Genomic DNA, 20097 nt, shown 5'->3' with positions numbered 1-20097 from the left:
CCTTTCTCTATCTCCCTCTTAATGATGGCAATGCCCAGGGCCTCACACATGCCAGGCAAATGATTTACTGCTGAGCCACATCCCCAGCCCCTCCTCACGAGTGAATTCTAGGCCACTTCTTTACTGCTGAACCATAGCCCTAGTTCTTGCTCTTTTGAGATGGGGTCTTCCTGGGATCTCAGGCATGTGGCACCAGGCCTGGATAGCTTTGTGTATTTTGTATCAAGATGTAATACAGCATTTTGACATGAATTAGCATATTAGCAGAGGGTCAGTCCCTGAGTCTCGAATACTTAGGACGTGTCTAACTTGAGCCAAATGCAAAAAACAAACCAACGTTGAGCTGGGCATGGTGGTGCACACCTTTAATCCCAGCACTCAGGAGGCAAAACCAGGAAGATCTCTGTGAGTTCGAGGCCAGCCTGGTCTACATAGAGAGTTCCAGGCCAGACAGGGTTACATGGTAAGACCTTGTCTCAAAAAAATTCTGACATATAAATCTTACTATATAAAATCTATTTATCTCCACAAAGAAATCACAGTTTTAGTGTAATCTACACATAATTTTATGGTGCTTGGTATCAAAATTGACATTTCATTTTTCAAAAATTGATATTTATTAATCATGATGGATCACTAAGGCAAGAAGGCTTTGTGTGTGGGGGTGGGGTGGGGGTGTTGTGCCCACATAAGAATCAGGGCTTGCATTCCAAGACCTTTGGATGCGCAGGACTCAGTTGTTGTTGTTTGTTTTTTGTTGTTGTTGTTTTATTTTGTTTTTACAGGTCTGTAGCCCAGGCTGGTTTGGAATTCACAATGGCTCAGACTCATTTCACACTCAGCCATGCTGCCTCAGCCTCCCAAGTGCTATAAGGGTGTGAGTTTTTCTGTCAGCTCCCGGGTACACATTTCAGTTTGAATCAATTCTGTTTGTTTGTTTGGTTTGTTTCCCTCTTTGGTTTTGAGACAGGGCTTCTCTGTGTAGCCCTGGCTGTCCTAGAACTCACTCCCAGGCTGGCCTTGAACTCACAGAGATCCTCCTGCCTCTGCCTCCTGAGTGCTGGGATTAAAGATGCGCGCCTTAGACCACTTGCCAATCCTGACAGTGGTGGCGCACGCCTTTAATCCCAGCACTCGGGAGGCAGAGCCAGGCGGATCTCTGTGAGTTCGAGGCCGGCCTGGGCTACCAAGTGAGTTCCAGGAAAAGGCGCAAAGCTACACAGAGAAACCCTGTCTCGAAAAACAAAAAAACAAACAAACAAAAAAAACAAAAAAAATAAAATAAAATAAAGATGCGCGCCACCACCGCCCGGCTAATCGTTATTTTTTAGAGACTATTTTTCATTACACATATTGACATGAGTGCAGGGAAGCATAGTTGTAAGCCACTATACGTGCTGGGACTCGAACCCAAGACATCTGGGAAAGCAGCATGCTCTTAACTGCTGAGCCATCTCTCCAGCTCTGGCGGCTTTTAGCTGTGACTTAAGACATGTTGCCTTTTCATGCCTTGGTTTCCCTCCATATAAAATGGTGATTGGGGATGATTTGAGGGGAGGTGGAGAAGCAGAAACTGTGACCAGAATATGAATTGTCTTTCTTTTTTGTTTTGTTTTTTAAAGGGTGAGTGAGAATGCAGCTCCCCACTACCATGAATTATGAGGTCAAGTTTCCTAAATTTGAGGAGATAGCCGCACCAGTACACCCTGAGTGCAGTGGCTGAGCTGCATCCTGGGAAAACCACCTCCATGATCATGGAATCTCCCCTGCCAGGTAAGTATAGAACAGGAATTTTCTTTCTTTTTCTTTTTTTGTTTTTATTTTTGTTTTGTTTTGTTTTTCAAGACAGGGATTCTCTATGTAGCCCTAGCCATCCTGGAACATGCTCTGTATTCGAGGCTGGCCTCAAACTCAGATATTTGCCTGTCTCTCCCTCCCAAGTGCTGAAAAATATGAATTTTCAATTTGAAAATTGTATGAATTTTCAATTAAAAATTGTGATAATCCAGACATGGTGGTGCATATCTTTAGTCTCAACACTGAAGAGCCAGAGACAGGCAGACCTCTTTGAGCTTAAGACCAGTGTGGTCTACATAGCAAATTCCAGAGCTACATAGTGAAATGCTGTCTCAAAAAATAATAGTAATAAGATCAAATATTTACTACATGTGAAGCATTGTTATCATAGCCTGTAACTCAGTATGGAGCCCCAGCTGGTCTAAACAATCTTCCTGCCTCCGCCTCCCAAGTACCAGGATTACAATCATGAGCCACCACACTGAGTTCTTGTTTAAAAATTGCCACAAATAGCTGGGCGGTGGTGGCACACGCCTTTAATCCCAGCACTCAGGAGGCAGAGCCATGCGGATCTCTGTGAGTTCAAGGCCAGCCTGGGCTACCAAGTGAGTTCCAGGAAAGGCGCAAAGCTACACAGAGAAACCCTGTCTCGAAAAACCAAAAAAAAAAAAAAAAAAAACCAAAAAAAAAAACAAAAAAAACACCAAAAAAAAAACCCCAAAAAACAAAAACTGTCACAAATATGTGGTGTGTTGGTGTTGTCCTCCACCTTTACAGAGGAGGAAGTGAATGGTCAGAGAGGCAAAGGGACACAGCTTGGGGCAGGGCTCCCAGCTCCAGAGTACCAAACAAAGCTGCTGCTGCTGCTGCTGCTGCTGCTGCTGCTGCTGCTGCTGATGATGATAAATACTTTTATCCCAGAATTTGGGAGACAGAGAGACCGGAGGATCTCTGTGAATTTAAGGCCAGCTTGGTCTACAGAGCGAGTTCCAAACCGGACAATGTTACATAGTGAAATCATGTCTCAAAAACAGAAAAAAAAATACAAAACAATAAAAATAACGATAATGCTGAGAAACCCCAGATTCTCTACAAACACGCTTTCACTTTTCTTTTATCTCCATGATTGAGATAAAGCCCCTTAATTCCAAGGTTACCTGAAAATCTCAAGTGCCAAAGCCTGGGCTATTCTATTCAGTACCACGGCCAGCGCCCGAGCACTCTGAGTCTGCGCAAAGCTCGGCTCAGCTTGGACAAAATAGTTCTTCTCCAAAAGCCACGGTGAATTTTGGGTACAGGCAGCCACCTGCTCTGAGTGTGGCCCTGGGCAGTGATTTAGCGCCTTCGAACTTCAATTGGCTTCTCTATAAAATTGGGATAATAAAAAGACCTGCCTCCAGGGTGACTGTGAGGAATATATTACATAATGTGCATACATTATATATAAAAGCACTTACCATTTAACCCATAAAGCCTGGCCTATTTGTAAGTCTGTGAGCAGTACCAAGGCGTGCACACACCACCAACACCACACAACAACACCACCGTCGCCAGAGAGGTGGTTCAAAGCTTGTGGACCTGCCCATTGGAAGACAACTTGTAGTAGTCAATTCTCTGTGGATCCTGGGGAATCGAACTCAGGTCGTCAGGCTTAGCAATGGGTGCTTTAACGCCGAGCCATCTCACCGGCTTTAATTTTAAAATTGACTTACTTAATTTTAAGCATTTTATGCATCCGTCATATATCACTATGAACTTCTTGATGCTCCTGCCTCCGCCCCCAGAGTACTGGGATTGTAGGCAAGTGCTGGGAACCAAATCCAGGGATTTTTACATCCTGGGCAAGACTCTACCAACAGAGTGAGCTACACCTCCAGCCTCTCACGTAAGACCTTATACATCACTGTCAGACTCTGTTGTTGCTGGCAGGTGGAGTCGATTGCACTGGAGGGTTTTGAGTGAAGCAGGGACATGACTTGAATTATAAAAACAGTCTCGGGGGCGGCCTGATCCTCAGCAGGTCTGCTCACTTCTCCAGGCCCTGGTGGCCCCTGTGACCCTTGAGCAGAGTTGGTACATATGGCCACAGGCCTTGTGTCTGGCTTTTTGACGATGATGGCCAGCCAACAGCGCCACCGGATGAGTGGCATGTCGTGGGAACCGGGTAGCTCGCCTGTGTTCTGCATCTGCCTGTCCTGGAAGGAAGGGTTCCAGATGTAAAAATACTGTCAGGCGGGCTGGGTGCCCAGGAGGCCCCGCCACCCTAGACAGCTCTGAGTGCGGGTCGCCGGGCTGCAGCCACGGCATCGCAGGAGCACCCAGCAGGTGGCGCCGCGGCGCCGGGTCTGGGCGGGCGCGCCCACGTGGATTCCTCGCCAGCCCTCGGGCTACGGCTCACCGGCGCTGTCACTGGCACCACCATCCGGGGCCCCTCCGGCGGTGGCGACACACACAGCCGGAAGTCGGGTTTCTCAGCGCCCCCGTTTTCCAAGAAAGCTGTGATTAAGCGGCGGCCCTAGAAACCCACAAACGCAGCTGTTGAGTCTGAGTGAACCGGGAGCGCAGAGGAGGGAACCAGAATAGCTGGGTGGATTGGGAGGCCATCAGCCAGGTTGGAGTCCTCATGCGGCTTTCACGCCCTGTGAACCCGAACCATGCACTAACTTCTGCGGGCTTCGGGTCCCTCTTCTGAAAAAGCTGTTGTACACACACACACTTCACAGAGCTGGGAGAGATGGTTTACTTTGTTTGCGTCGTCTGCCCGATTCTGCTTTTAGAACCAGTTTGCCCTATCCACTGGCACAGTCGGCCCAAATGGACCTTGTCCTACCCAGAGAAATTCCACAGTGGCCAATCCACTACCACAGAGCCATGGCCGGCTGTAAAGCCACCAGCCATCTGCTTTCTACGTCCCCAAGGAGTCATTCAGCCTGTGGGAAATCCAGAGCATCAAGGTCTGAGGTTAGGTATGAAGGCAGTTAGGACTGGGTCTTCGGTGCCTCTTGCCACTCTTCCCCAGGGCACAATCCAGGAACCGGAAGGGACCGACGAGCCCCCCAGGATCTAGGTAGGCTGGGACTCTTGCCCGTCAGGCACCAGGAGGAAGCTGGGTCACCTGGCCCTCAGCACCCTCCCTGAATCAGAGAGGGACGTGTAGGGTACTGGTAGGTCCAGACTGACCCGGTGTCATCATGTTGAAATGGTGGGGGTGGGGATTAGAGACAGCTGGAGGAACAGAGAAAGGGAAGAGGGATCGATGTGAGGAGGAGAGTAAAAGCTAGAGATGAAGAGGCACATGAAGAGGAAATGACAGAATTACAATAAGGAGCAGGAAGGTGTGGGAAAGGAGAGGGAGGAGGAGGAGGAGGAGGAGGAGATATGTGGGAGGGGAGGGGAGAGCTTATTTGAGGATATTAGGACCGGAAAGGGGCCTTTGAGTACAGAGAAGTGGCTTGATTGTGTTCAGTAGACCAAAGGGGCAAGGTGAGGAAGCTGACACCCGAAGAACATTCTAGAAAAGAGGAGCAGGCCTCGTAGCTGCTGAGGAGGGAGAAGCTTTTGGCTAGAACTTCTGGGGGCCGGGAAGGGTGGTTTGGGAGCCTGGGTCCTGAGTGGAGACTGCTTTGGTGGCTTAAGGAGGGGACCTGGGACTTGAACAGGCGTTTGGGAAGGAGAACTGGAGGACTAAAGGCCTGGCCGACAGGAGAGACTAGGACAGGGGGGGGGGGGGACATTGGGTGCCTGGATGAGAAGATCCAGGGAGCTGAACTCTCCAAGGGATGACATCTGCCTGGTTCCCAGCCCCTCAGGACCTCCTACACTGCAGCTGCTGGGAGAGCTGGGAAGGCAGGGCAAGGCTGGATTTTCCAGACACAGGGAAAGGCAAGGGCCGGGGAGGATTCTCAACACCTTCTCCCCACTTCCTAATCACCCTCTTCTCCTCCAGAACCTTTGCTGTCAGTGAGCATTAAAGGGAAGGAACCGACTTTCTTTCCACAGCTTCTTTATCACTGTCCTGGCTTATCATCCAAGCAGGCTAAATGAGGGCATATAGGAATACACGACAGGCCTTGACTTCCTGGAGTGGTTAGTAGTCCGTCCAAGCCAGTGTTTCTCAACCTGTGGTCGCGGCCCCTCTGTGGTCAAATGGCCCTTTCCACAGGAGTCACATATCAGATATCCTGCATGTCAGAGATCTACATGATGGTTCATAACAATAGCAAAATTGTAGTTATGAAGTAGTAATGAAAATAATTTTATGGTTGGGGTCACCACAACATGAGGAACTGTATTAAAGGGTCACAGCGTTAGGAAGGTTGAGAACCACGGCTCTAAGCTGAAGGAACATTATTTTGGAAATGGTGCTTGGGAAAGGTGGGTGATATAGATACCCTAAAGTGAAGCATTTTGTTTGCTCTTTTTGAGACAGGGTCTTGTTATGTATCCCAGGCTGGCTTTGAACTCATGAAAGTCCAACAGCCTTCCTATCTCAGCTTCCCAAATGCTAGGATTATAGGCCTGTGTTACCATACCTGGCAAAACTAAGGAGTTCGGCTCTGACTCTGAACGAGGAACCTGGGGCCCAAGGAGGCTTTTGTGCAGCCAACAGATAGCTTTGGCTTTGGAATGATTTGGGATCAGAGATGATTGCTGGACTAGGGTCCCAGAGGGAGGCTTGTGGAGGGATGCAGGCGGCTAAAGTCAGCATTAGACCAGAGCTGAAGTAGGAAAAGGACCGGGATGTGGGTGGATACTCAGGAGTTGCCGGACCAAGAACTGGGAAGAGCAGTTGCTTAGCTTAGAAGCTGAGGCAGGTTGGATGTGAGCCGCAAGGGTTTATGTAGGAAAAGGGGCCCAGACAATTAGAGAAAGCCAGGTCTAAAATCAGGATGCCAGACACAGGCTCAGAGGTTGGTAGGTGGGAAGAACAGAACATGAAGGAGGGGGTCCATCCCCAGCCCTGGGGCAGGAGCAGCATTTAGAGAGAAGTGGGAATTCCCAGGAAGTTGCTGATGTACCCATGGGACTCAGGAGAGTGCACAGTGCCCCAGGGTTCCAGGGAGTTGGGGCCAGAATACATCCAGAGTAAAAACCTTTGAAGTCTCCTGTTCTCATATTCATGCCAGCTCTACATTTTCCCCATCGGTACACCCATGTGCGCTCTGTACGCTAAGACTTTCCAGTACTTAGCACGGACATTGTGTAAGCGGCCTTTCTGTGTTCCCTCCCCACGCCCACAGCGTGGAGACTGGAATTGAGAATGAAGCTCAGGTTGATCCTGGGCCTCCCAGGTCCTTCTTCAGGACCAGGGGCGCTCCCGGTTTCCTTTACAGGCAGCACAGCCCCCCTCCCATACACATTGTTCTTGGCCACGTGCCTTTCTTCTCTCAAGACAAGGTTTCTCTGTGTAGCCCTGGCTGTCCTAGAACTCGCTCTGTAGACCAAGCTGGCCTCAAATTCGGAGATCCTCCTGCCTCTGCCTCCTGAGTGCTGGATAAAAGGTGTGCTCTGCCACTGCCGCCGCTGCCCCCACCACCACCTGGCCCCTTTCCTTTCTCGTAGGTCTTTTTGGGGAGACCCTCTTCGCCCTGGCTCTCATCCATCCTTCAACATCTTCTTTAGGCAGTATTGGCTACATAACTTGAAGAGCCGGGTGCAAAAAAGGAAAATGGTGGTGAGCTTGTTCCAAACGTATTAAGAATTTCAAGATGAGAGCTGGGGTGGCTATTGTGCTTGTAATCCCAGCACTTGAGGCAGCTGAGGCCAGGAAGACTGAGTTCAAGGCCATGCTGGGCTGTCCTGTCTTAGAGAGAGAGAGAGAGAGAGAGAAAGAGAGAGAGAGAGAGAGAGAGAGAGAGAGAGAGAGAGAGAGAGAGAGAGGCAGAGAGACAGAGAGACAGAGAGACAGAGACAGAGAGACAGAGAGAGAGGAAGAAGGAGGGAGGGAGGGAAGGAGGAGAGGAGGAAAGAAAGAAAGAAAGAAAGAAAGAAAGAAAGAAAGAAAGAAAGAAAGAGAAAGAAAAGGCAATAACAGAAGGATGTTAAACCATTGTAAGCACAGGACACTGGGCTACTCCACAGGTCATGGTGCCATAAGGAGAGTCCTGTCTTCAGCACATCTTGGAGTCCCCATCAGTCTCTGTTAGGAGTCCCCATAGGCTCTCAAGTCCCCCAGGACCAGCAGGACACGGTGGCACCTAATCCTAGCACTTGAGAGGTAGAGGCAAAAGGATCCACTCTGGCTTCCATGAGTCCCTGCTCAGAACACCAGAAAACAAAATGGGCCACCATCCTTCCTGCCTGTACTTCTCAGCCCAGACTACCCTGACCACCATTTGTATCTACTTGTTCTCTAAGAACTGGGGCCCTGAGAGGGCAGGGACCTGAGCCTTTGGTCACATGTTCCCAACATTCTGAGCCCATTAAGGCCAAGACAATGGCAAGCAGTGATACCCCTCCAGGCATGAGGGGCCCAGACTTTGCTGGGTCCCACTCCCCAAAGGAGACTTGCTCTCTTTGGGGAGTCCTCCCTATCAGGGTCTCCCACCTGGGAGCTCATGGAGCAGGCTCAGCCCCAAGGAGGTCTTCCAGGGTGTCTCCTAATGTTATGGACTCATTCAAGCCTTACTCACCCCAAGGTCCATGGCTAGCACGGTGGCATGCTGCTAGGAGGGTGTGAGTCAAGACAGAAATCACCTGGAGATCGTGACTCAGCAGCCTGGGTTTGGTCCCCTGAGGAGCGATGGGCAGTAGACACCGTACTCCCTGACCTCAGGAAGTTGGTGGCTCCAGCTGGGCAAGGCTGCACAGAATCACTTAACTTTAAATCCTAGATAATGGTGTCATTTGTTTTTGCACAGGGGTGGGGGTGGCCTGAGTGTCCTGTGAAGTTCCAGGGAGATCCACCTGTCTCAGCTAGCCCCCCCAACTGTCGCTGCTTACACACTTGTTGTAGGCTATTACTGGGTGTGTGTCTCCTCCATTCTAGCCCTGTGTTTAGTGGGCCTGGATCCAGCGATTGGCCTCAGCCTCAGCTTTTTTGGCCTGTCTGTGGGCTGCCTTGTACTAGGGGCGTAGCTGTCCTACATGTGGGATGGATCCTGGGATTGGAGACCCAGGTCTGTCCCCCTCCCCTAGTTTGTACAGTCTCCCCCCTATTCTGGGTCACTGGCCAGCAGTCCACACTGTCGTCTTTTGGGTAGGGAAGGGAGAGCCTGCTGACATCGTACATCTTTCCTCCGGTCCAGCCCGGCCTAGGTCAGCCTTCTACCAAGACTCTTCCTCCTCCTGTTATTCTGCACCCCTTGGCCCTCCACACCCAAGATCTGCCACAGGAGCTTGCTTGAGATCCAGGAAGACTATTCTCCTCATAGCTCAAAATCCTCCAGTGTCCAGGTGTGATGGTGCATGCCTGTAATCCCCATGCTCGGGAGGCAGAGGCAGAGGCAGAAGGATCGTGGATGAGGTCAAGGAGCCTGAGCTACACAATGAGTTCAAACCTGGGCTAATGTTGTGAGACCCTGTCTCAGAGAAACAAACCTCCAGTGGCTCCTCATGCCACTTAGAAGAAAATCCACTGTCCTCTCATGAACTATAGGGGCTTTTCCATCACCTGCTTCCTGCCTTGATAGTATGCCAAGTCCCTTCTCTCCAGCCCACTTCGTCTCTGGCTTCCTTACCCTTTTCTCACAATGCACCCCTTATTATATGCCGTTCCATGTGCATGGGATGCCGTTCCCACCCCTTGCTAGTTATCTCCTGCCTGAGTGACCTCCAGGCCTCAGTTGGAGTCAAGTCCAGAGTTTCACAGTTCCACATCTCCCACGTGTACTCCCTGATTCACACTCATCCTGTTTAACATTTGTGTCTGTCACAAACGGGGCAGGGCAGGACCAGGAAGGTTTAGGAGCAGCGCTCTCTGGCTCCCCCTCAAGGTGGGAATGGGTATTTCCTAGTTGGCACTGAGCCAGCCCTCCCATTTGTTCATTCTCATTGCCCAACACCTATGCCCTCACTCTGGCTGATAACCTCACATGATCTTAGCCACTCAAGGGTAACACAATGACAAAGTGACCTCTGGATGCTGCAGAACTGGGGAGCCAGCTTGGGCGCCATGTTTCCATGGTTAAGAGTGGACATTGTGAAGGTCTCAAGTCCCACCGTGAAAATGGGCTCTGTTGTCTCACCAAAACATTCTTTGCACCAAACCAAGTTTAGCCTCGGGCTGTCTTCGCCCTGTGCCTCACATCACCTTACCCTAGATGACTAGTTCCTCCTTGGCCCCACCTCCTGCTACCAGAAAAGCTACTTGCTCAGGGGATGCTATTGCTACTGACCGCATTCCTGGATCTCTAACAACCCCTGGCCTTTCCCAGGCCCGTGTCTGATCCTATAAACTTCCAGGACCATTGCAGGGTCTGGGGCTCAGGAAAGACACGCGGCCAGTGTTCTGACTCACCCTGAACGGGGCTCACTCCCTGTCCACATTCACTCTGACAACATGGCACCTGTCTCACCCCCCCCTCACTGCTCTTGCTGGGGCCTCTGCGACCTTTCTGTCAGTAAACACAATGTCTACTTGGGACATGCTTCACCTTTCCCTCCTTCTGAAGCTGGTAAAAGGTTTCTGTCTCTTCTGTAAATACAGAAACCTCAAGGGTTCAATCTTGGGACCCCTCCCAGCATCTTTATTTAGGGTGGGGGCAGGGTTTCATGTTGTGGCTTCAGTCTGCCTTTGGACTTGTAATCAGTCCTCTTGCCTCAGGTTCCTGGGTGCGAGGATTGTAGGTGTGAGCCACAATATCGGCAAAGCCCTGGTTTCTATGCCTGGCTCCGACCTCTAGCCATATCTCTTCCCTACCAGCTAGCCATGCCCTGGTCCCCACATCTGCCACACTGGCCCCACAGAGTACCACACTGGCCACCCCTCTCCACTGTGCCCTGGCCCCTGGTCCTCCAGGGCAGCCTGGAGAACTTCCCGTTGTCCCGCTGGCCAGAGCCTGGAGTTTCCCTCAGTATACTTCCCTCCCTCACGGTCTTTGAGCTCTGTAATCCATCTACTGTCTCCTGAACGGCTCTGCCACCCATTCCTTCTCTTTTCTCCCAACCCACCCTTCCCTGGTCCAAGTTGGTCCTGACCCACCCAGACACCTACATCCCCCCCCCCACCAGCCCTAGCTTGATCCCCCTTCCTCAAGCAACACTAGAAAGACCTCCTAAAGCCCAAGCCTAACCGGTCCCTTCCTCCTCCCCCACCCCCTGCACAGAATACTCCATAGCTACCCATCACCATCAGGGCTGAGCAACTCACTGTGAAGGTCCTGGCCCCTCCCACCTCACCTCCACCATAGCAACTCAGTGCCTGGTAACACCTGACCTTTGTTAATGCTGCGCCCTCCACCTGGATCCTCACCTTCTGCTCTTTGCTTAAGATCTCCTTCAGATATGCTACTCAGATCACATCCCTCCTCTTCCAGGAAGCCTTCCCTGAACTATACTCCAGGCTGAGCCAGCCACCTCATCCAGGGTACACAGTCCCTTGGGCTTTCCTCATCCCTGTCTAGCTCTAGAGTATGGCTATCTGAAGACGTGCTTCCTGTAAGACTGAGGGCAGGGCAACTTGGATCACTGAGTCCCCACCACAAGTCACAGCTCAGCACAGTTCCCAGAACATCTGTTGCCTGAATGGATGACTATAGATGACTGACCTCGACCCCTCTGCAGAGACCCCAGGCTGAACTACAGGAAGTGTCTTTCCTCAGAGGAGGTATTCCTCAGCCCCCAGCCCCCCCCCCACAGTACCCCTCAGTCCCCACAGACAGAGACATGGGCAAGGGCACAGCCCAAGCTTAGAAAAATAGGATTTTCTTGTTGTGCCCAGCTGCCCCGACACCCTCCCCACCAGAGTTTTAAAAACTGTGAGCAATTTGGTGAGTCTGAGGCCAGGTCCCGAGGGGTGTCTGGATCCTGCTGTCCCTGGGGCCAGAGGATCCACAGAAGTGGGCCCCCGCCTAGGGTCCCGCAGGTTCGTGGCTGGGTCCCCAGGGTTCACAGTCCAGTTGGACCACAGTATGGGCCCTGGGTGCAGCAGGCTCTGGGGCAGGTGCACTGGGCACTGGGCCGAGGGCTCCATTGGTCTGGGAGCAAACACTGCTGACAGGTGCTGTGGCCTTGGCCTTGCCAGGTGGCTGGCCACCGTGCACCTTGTAGCGTAGAAGCAACACAAAGATGAAGACCAGAACTGACGCCACGATGACGCCTCCCAATGCGATGATCATAGTGCCGCCCAGGAAGGGTGCGTGGGGTGCAGCGCATGGTCGTAGTGCAGGCTCCGTGGAGAACCGAGCGCAGCCCACTGGCCGTGTGGCCGTCAGCCCGGTGGCACTGTCCTCATAGACCGCAAGCACACACAGATCATAGGTGCGGCCTGATGCCAGGTCGGTCAACAGGAATGAGCGACTGTCTGCCGGGATCATCCTGGGGGAGGGCAACAGGTGGAGTCAGGGCTGTGGTTACCCAGTACCCATGCTCCCGATGCCCTCACCAATGCCTCCCTCCAGCTAAATTCCCTGAAGTCCCCTCTGGCCAGCACCCCGGCTTCTTTTGCTGAACTGACACCTAACATATCCATCCAGTGGGCTAGCCAATTTCACTCTCCCCCTCGACACCCAAGTTCCCTAACAATAGCTCACCTGTGGATGCCATACCCTACTTCCCTGCAGCCCGAGATCTTCCGTTCCTCTTTCTGAGATTTTTCCCCTGATTGTTCTTTTCCAGGAGCCCCTAACGTCGCCCAAGCCCTCCGCCCTATTATCGCCTAGCCTTCTGCCCTCGTCTGCCAAGCCTTCAAAGTTCTCTCCCAGCCCCTGCCAGACACACCTCCGGTTCACTGCCCCACTTTACTCCAACCCTGTCTGATTTCTACCCCCTACCTACCTCCCAGACTCTTGCTATGTAGCCAAGGCTGGCTCATCTCTTGTATAGGGTCCTCCTCAGCCTCCAGAGTGCTGGAAATAGAACCATTTAACACTGCACCTGACCAATATCCCCCTTTTTTTTTCTAGCCTCCCAGACAGCTTTCCTTCAGATTCTCTCCCGACTTCTTTCGGGTCCCTGTTTGGCTTTTGTCTTACACCCTTGAGGGTGTACCACTTCTGGAGTGCTGCAACACCATCAGTGTGTGGAGTGCGTACAGCAAGCTGCTACCCCATCTCCCGGCTCCAAAGACTCCACTGAATTTATTGTCCTCGGATAGAGGACGTATCAGATATTAATCTGTAGAAGCAGACACTACACTTGATCTTAGCTGGAAGGCGGGGAAGCAATTGCTCGTTCATTTCAAGACAGGGTCTCACACAACTTAGCTAAGGCTTGACATGTAGCTAAGGCTAGCCTTGAACTCTTTATGCTTCTCCCTCCAACTCTGAGTCCTGGTGTGACAGGCACGCATCCCACACCTGGCTGCCTGACTTCTTTCCAGCTGCTAATTTCCCTTGTCCAGCTGCTTTACACCTCCCTGGCGCACAGCTGAACCCCTCATCCTAAGCACTTGGTTCCGCTGCACCTCTGGTGCCTCGTTTCCTGCTAGCTTGCCAACGAATTTCCCCCTAGCCTCATTGCCTTATTATGACCATCATCATCTCTATAGTGCTTTCCAGTGAGCCCTCGAGCGAATCACCATCTCAGACTCCCTTTCTGCCTACTGCTTTGTTTCTTTCTAGGTCCATCTCTTTGTCCTCTTTTATCTCAGTTTCCTGGTTTCTGTCTAGCCTTACCTTTGTGTATGTGGCACCTGTGTGTGCATGTGTTTGTGTGCGTGTGCATGTGAGTGTGTGAGTACGTGTGTGTGTGTGTGTGTGTGTGTGTGTGTGTGTGTGTGTGTGTTGTGAGTGCTGAGTCAGGCTTTGGCTATGCAGCTCCCAGGCTGACCTGAACTCTCAATGCCCCTGCCTCAGCCTCTCCAGGGCTGAGACTGAGGTGTGAGTCACTATACCTGCTTTCATTTCTTCTGTCCTTCCTACCCAATTCCACCATTTCTTTTTGTCTTGGTGCCCTGATGGACTGGGCTAATTTTAGATTCTGTTTTACTCCTTTTAGGAGAGCAGCACAAGGAACCTTCCACAATGACCTGTGGGAGGGTGGCTGTCTCTAGACTGTCCTGCCCCCCATCAGGCAAAGTGGCCCACCCTCCATGTAATTTCTTCAATAGTGTCTCAAAAAAGGAGTGGAAAAGCCATGTGTATGGCCCACAGTTGGGGAGGTGAAGGCGGAAGGGCTGGGAGTTCCACGCCATCCTTGGCTTACATGGCCAGTTCGAGGCCAGCCAGGGCTGCGTGAGATCTAGTCTCAAAAGAAAGAGAGAGACAGGGAGAGGGAGGGGGGAGGGAGATGGAGACAGAAAGTGTGGGAAGTAGGATTGAGAAGATGAGATCTTGAAGTATGGCCGGGAGAGGAAGGGATCCAGGCACTGGATTTGCAAGGCGCTAACCAGCCAGTTCTTACAGTCAGTTTGGGGCTGTCTGTACCCTTGACCCAGCCTGGCACTGAGGACAGGGAGTCACCCACAGTTGCCCACACGTGGTCAGACTCTGATGAGCAGTGTCAGCCACCACCATTTCTCCGCTCTCGTGGTCACAGCAGATGGACAAAGCGCTATCTGGCTTGGGGACAGAAGCTCTACTGACTGGCCTTTTGGAGTGTGTAAACTTCAGGCTTCATGGTTGCAGCTACAGAAGGAAGGCAGGAGCCCTCAGAATGGGCATTCTACCCACATAGCAAGCCGACTAGATTTTGCTTGTTTGGGTTTTGAGACAAGATCTCACTGTATGAGGCCCTTGAACACGCTATCATCCTCCTGTCTCAAGCCCTTGAGAGCTGGGAAGACAGACGGGCATGCATTGACACGTCTGACCTAGCTTAGATTTGATTTAGCAAACCAAAAATTAGGACGTTACTGTTACAAGCACTTTGACACACAGGGCTCATACTGCACGAACCCAAGGCCTTGTCTCTGTTTGACCTCCCACCCCCAATTTCCCACTTAACCTCTGCTCCCAATTCCTCGGGTTACCCCATTTGGCTTTCTCAGCCAGCTGCACATTTCTGCCCATTCTCTCCTCTCTCCCTTCCTCTCTTCTCCCTCCTCTCCTTTCCTCTTCTTCCCACCCACCCCTCTCTGAGACACTGCTTACTAGATATCTCTGGCCGGCTTCAAACTCTCTATGTAGACCAGGCTGGCCTTGGATTTGTCACAATCCTGCCTCAGCCTCTTGCTGATGACATTCCCCCATTGTAGCCTCCCTTGAAAAACCAAACTTCCTGCGAAAATTTGTTTTTAGCCTCCCATTCCTCCACAGCCTCATTAACTTCTCTTTTCAGGGCTGGGCCCAGACCTCAGGGCCGCAGCTCACTAAGCAAGCACTCTGTCTGAGCTGCACTCAACCCCACTAGTCATTCAAGTTTTCTTCTTCTGGCCTGATTTTTTTCCTCACTGCCTGATTTCGTTGTTTTCACTTTTTATTTTCACTGCCTTATTTCTTTCTCTCTCTGCAGCCTGATTTTTTTTTAATTGTCGTTGATTGAGAGCGTCAGCTTGCTGTCTGGCCACTTTTGTCTCCCTTCCCTCCACCACATCTGTCCTATTTCTCTTACCCTTTCTGCCCATCTCTGGTCATCATTGCTGCCTGATGTTGTTTGCCTTCACTTTCTGATTTCCTTGGCCACCTGCAGCGTTATTTCTCTGCTGTGGTTCACTACGGGATGCTCCTGGGTGGACTCACTGTGCCCCCCACCCACTCGCCCGCGGCCAGGCCCCCCGCACCTGTAGACAAGGATGTCGTCTGCCGAGCTGTTGTATTGGATCTGGTACATGCGGATGCCCGGGACAGGCCTCTGATCTGGCCACTGGACAAGAGCAGCTGTGGCCCCATGCTCGGTCACCTGGACGCCACGGTCAGTAGGGGCCACGGTGTCCGCCACTTTGGCGGAGGCTGAGGCAGCAGAGGGCGGGGTGAGGGCATCAGGATCCCCGTCCCGCGGGGGGTCACAGCTGGTGCTATTGGCTAGCTGGGGAGGTGGAGGGGGCCCCACGGTCAGCTCAACAGCAGCGGTGGCCTCACCAGCGGCGTTGGCTGCAATGCAGGTGAAGATGCCACCGTCTCCCGGCTCAGTGACCAGTAACTCCAGAGTCCCATTAGGGAAGGCACGAGCGCGGCTGGAGTTGCCCAGCAGCCGACCCTGGGGTGACACCCAACGCACTCGTGGCTCTGGGTCCCCGACTGCCCGACATCGCAGGGCAGCTGGCCGACCAGCAGGCACTGCCAGGGGAGGTGAGCGGTGGGTCACCACTGGCGGCTCGCACACAAACTCCTCCTCACCCACAGCCCAGAAGTAGCGGCCCCCTAGAGCCGGTGGCGAGGCACAGGCCTCGAGGTCGTCTTCCCGAGCCAGGCGACGCAGCCATACCAGCTCACAGTTGCAATGGAGAGGGTTTCCCCCAAAGGCCAGCACCAGGGCAGAGGCCGGCGAGCCTCGGGGCCGGGCAAGCAGTGGCAGGCGGGAGAAGAGTGGGTCGGGTGGGATGGTAGTCAGGCGGTTGGAGGTCATGTCCAGCCGTGCCAGCTTGTGCAGGCGGGAAAAGGCTCCGGCAGGCACTGAAGCCAGCAAATTGTGGTCAAGGCCCAACGTGTTGACGTTGCCCAGGCGACCCAAAGCCTCCCAGGGCAGCTGCTCAAGGTTATTATAAGAGAGGTCGAGGTCCTCCAGGGTCTCGGCACAGTCGTCCAGGGCACCAGCTGCCAGGGCTGCCAGCTGGTTGTTGCTCAAGATGAGGTGGCGCAAGTTGACTAGGCCACGAAGCTGACCTTCGCCCAGCGAGGTCAGTCTATTGCCATCTAGGTGCAGGGCACGCAGGGCACGGAGGTCGGCGAAGGCGCCAGCTGCCACGTGGCGGATGGTGTTTCTAGACAGGCTCAGATGCAGCAGACCTGTCATGTTGGCCAGATCACGGCGACGCACTGCCGCGATGAAGTTGTCTGCCAGGCGCAGCTCTGCCGCTCGGCGATCCAGTGAGGGCGGCACGAACAGGAGGCCCGCCCCTGGGCACAACACGCTTAGGGGCAGCGACTGGGTCTGGCAGCGACAGCGGCGGGGACAAGGGCTGGATGTGGCCGGCTGGGGTGGAGATGAGGCAGGGGCCAGCGGTAGCAGGCAAAGGAGCAGTGGGAGGACGGCCATCGCGGGCAGGGGTGGCCTGTAGAAAAGAAGGGAGATATGAGGGCTGGCTGGGCCCGAGGGGGAGCTATAGAGGGGTTGGGGTGATCCGAAACCGGGAGAGATGGTCATAACATGCTCAGAGAGGTCGGGAGGATCAGAGGAAGGAGGGATCAGAGATGTGTCATGAAGGCACAGAGGGTCAAGAATGAGCAATGATGGTCAGAAAGCTGGTTAGAGATGGGCACAGGTGGGCAGAGAACAGAACAGCTGGGCAAGGTGGAGAGAAGGTAAGCCACAGGGAAGAGGTGGGAGGTGGCAAGGATACTCAGAGGAGGTCAGGCATGACCAAAGAGGAAAGGTGAGCAGAGAGGCTAGAGGCGGTCCATCTAGGGCTGGACAAAGAGAGACAAAAGAGTTCTGACCTGGTCAAAAGTCAGTGAGATAACCAGAGAGAGGAGAAAGGACAGACATGGCAGAATCAGTAGGGGACAACTGGTCAGAGAAACGGACATGGAGAGAAGTGACAGGGAGAAAGGCAGCCAAGGTGGAAATGGTCAGAGATGTGGGTAGACCAGGAGTTAGGGTCGGGGTAGGGGGAGGACGGACAGAGGAAGCTGGCAGGAGAGAAGGATGGGGCAGCTGGGGGAAGGGTCAGATATGGCTCGTGATGGCCACAGACCCAGCCTAGGAGCCAGAGATGGGCAAAGGGCGAGAAAGCCAATGACCAGAGAGACAAACAGTGTCCGAAGTGCAGAGAAGCTGTGGGCAGAGTGGCTGGAGGAAAGGGCTATGGGCAGGTGTGTCAAAGCTGGTCCCTGAGAGGAGAGGTGGGGAGGGGACCAGAGAGGGCAGATGTGGGCCAGAGGATGCTGGATGGTCAGACCGTGAAAAACTAGAAGGGTGGTGGCATCAGAGACCTGGCATGCCATCAGCTGGCCAAGGAGGTCAGAGAGGGGCAGAGAGTATCGGAGGCATACACTCACGGGACAGACTTTTTCCAAGGAAAACCCCTAAAAATGCCACAGGGCACCTAGTCCTCACCTACTTCCACCTGTAGCCAAGCAACCCCACCCCACCCCAACTCCCTCCCACCATGAACGGCTCTCAAAGGCTTACCTGAGCTGGAAGCCACCCCAAGGAGCAGAGTCCTCAGGCTCCAGGGGGGTGAGAGGTCAGAACTCCGGAGGGGGCATCTGGTTAAGCCTCTCCTGACTCCAGGGCTCTGTGGAGGAACTGTCAGTGTCTCAGCTCAAATCCTTGGTTATGGAGTCTCCAAACTTGATTCTCCGGGTCCCGTGCCACTAAAATTGGGCCTCTAGGGTCCAGTTTTAGAGACCAAGGCTCCAGCGGTTGTTTAGGATCAGGCTGTCTCAGCACCAGGCTTGAGGTACCAAACAGCCAGATGGGGAAGTTGAGGGTCTGAGTTCCAAGTCCAGTCCTAGAATCCGATATTGGGGTGCTGTTCAGATACTAGGGTGCTGAGTCAAGATTTGGAGGTCTCTAGCCCCAATTTCAGCACTCAGGTCTGCAGCAAGGACTTCAGGCCCCTCGGAATTCCATGGTTCAGATCTTGGAATTGAAGGCCTAAATCCCAGGGTTTAGTTCCTAAAATAGTGGGGTCCCTGGTATAGGTTTGGGAGTTCACTCCCAGCTGTCAAGATATCAGCCAGACAATTCAGAGTTCAGCTCCAAATTTGGGGGCTTAGGTGCCAATTTTTTTGGGTTCCAGCTCCAAATTTTGGGGTCCATGTTCCAAAACCATGGGGTTCAGTTTCCAAATCTTGGGGTCCCAGAGACGGATGTCGGGATTCCAGCCCCAGATATTGAGGTTCAAGGTCCAGATCTTAGGGTTCCATGGCAGGATGTCAGGGTGCTGATCTCAGATCAGGGTCCCACGCTCGGGGGTTTCAGAATCTCTGGATCCGATCCGGCTGCAAGCGCCCCCGATGTCGGGGTGCCGGCCCAGGGTTTGGGACAGCAGCGGCGCGGCTGGATTCGTGGCCTGCGGAGGGAACTGGCCCAGAAAGAGGGGGTCTGCTGCGGCGGGTAGGGGGGCAGACGGGCAGCTCTAGGGCCGGGGTGGGGCGAGGCCTGGGCGCGGACAGACGGACAGACAGACAGGGCCACGCGGGGACCCGGGCACCGCAACGCAGGCGGGGGCGCAGGGGGGAGGGGCCGCGCTCAGAGACCCCTCCCCCGCCGGGGCCGGGGCGGGGGCCGGGCGGGGGCCGGGCAGGCGGGCCGGGTCCGGGTGCTCCCGCGGCCTCCTCGCCGGGAACCCAGGGCCTTGCGCGTTCTCGCACTTAAAGGCGCAGGCCCCGCGCGCGCCCGCGCTTAAAGGCGTAGGCAGCCCCCCTCCTCCCTCCTCCCTTCTCCCTCCTCTCAAAGGCGCGCCCCTAACACCACCTACCATGGAGTCGCCCTGGAGCTGCTGGGAATAAGAATATCCCTGAATAAAGACAGACTGAGACACTGAGGCAAAGAGAAGAATAGACAGAGACTGAAAATAAGGATAGGCTTAGACTGAGAGCCTGGAGTAGAGTGGGGGACACAGAAATACATTGAAGGAGAGAGGTGGATACACAGAGGCAGTGAGAGACTCAGAAACAGACACGAGAGGCAAGGACAAGTCAGAGGCATGCTGTCTGTCTGTCTATCCATCCATCTATCTAATCTCTCTCTATCCCCCCACCCACATATGCAGCACTGAGCAACTCAGTGTCCAGTACCCATTCATATCCTTGTACATAGCCCTCCGCGTCCTTAGATGCCCACGCATCTGCCTCCCCGCCCTCTATTTCCGCACCACCTTCGCAGGAAGCCTTCTTATCCGGGTTCTGTCCAGTAACAGGTTTGTTCTTTTAGGCAAGAGGGAATCGTTTCACTGGTTGGAAGGAGGAAAGTTGACACTGAGAATCGTGTCTTCTGGGATGAGGAACAGAGTTCAAGACACACTGACCAGAGGTTCTGTAGAGGGGAGGGAGAGAAGACAGGAAACGGGTCAGAGTCAGGAGGGGGGACAGGCTGACCCAGAGAAGTGTGTCTGTTGTCTTCTCTTGTTTCTCTCCACTCCCACAGAAGACCCTG

At 53.3% G+C, this 20097-nt stretch overlaps 1 protein-coding gene and 2 non-coding genes across 3 annotated transcripts; all 3 read right to left on the bottom strand.

Moving 5' to 3' along the window:
* Positions 1-1618: 1618 nt before the first annotated feature.
* LOC131903153 (U1 spliceosomal RNA) lies at positions 1619-1781 on the bottom strand. Its single transcript, XR_009377407.1, has one exon. It is a non-coding gene; the product is annotated as a U1 spliceosomal RNA (small nuclear RNA).
* Positions 1782-11678: 9897 nt separating this feature from the next.
* Lrfn3 (leucine rich repeat and fibronectin type III domain containing 3) lies at positions 11679-19142 on the bottom strand. Its single transcript, XM_059275317.1, has 3 exons — positions 18127-19142; positions 15617-17047; positions 11679-12273 (listed from the first exon to the last, which is right to left on the bottom strand). Exons 2-3 carry the CDS (start codon positions 17029-17031, stop codon positions 11808-11810), a joined length of 1881 nt encoding a protein of 626 aa, XP_059131300.1. The 5' UTR covers positions 17032-17047; positions 18127-19142; the 3' UTR covers positions 11679-11807.
* Positions 12938-13122, bottom strand: LOC131903226 (U2 spliceosomal RNA). Its single transcript, XR_009377470.1, has one exon. It is a non-coding gene; the product is annotated as a U2 spliceosomal RNA (small nuclear RNA).
* Positions 19143-20097: the final 955 nt, after the last annotated feature.

The sequence above is a fragment of the Peromyscus eremicus genome, chromosome 1, assembly GCF_949786415.1.
Source record: "Peromyscus eremicus chromosome 1, PerEre_H2_v1, whole genome shotgun sequence".
Lineage (NCBI taxonomy): Eukaryota > Metazoa > Chordata > Mammalia > Rodentia > Cricetidae > Peromyscus > Peromyscus eremicus.
Note: the sequence above shows the minus strand (reverse complement) of the source record. Positions and strands in the feature narration are given on the sequence as shown.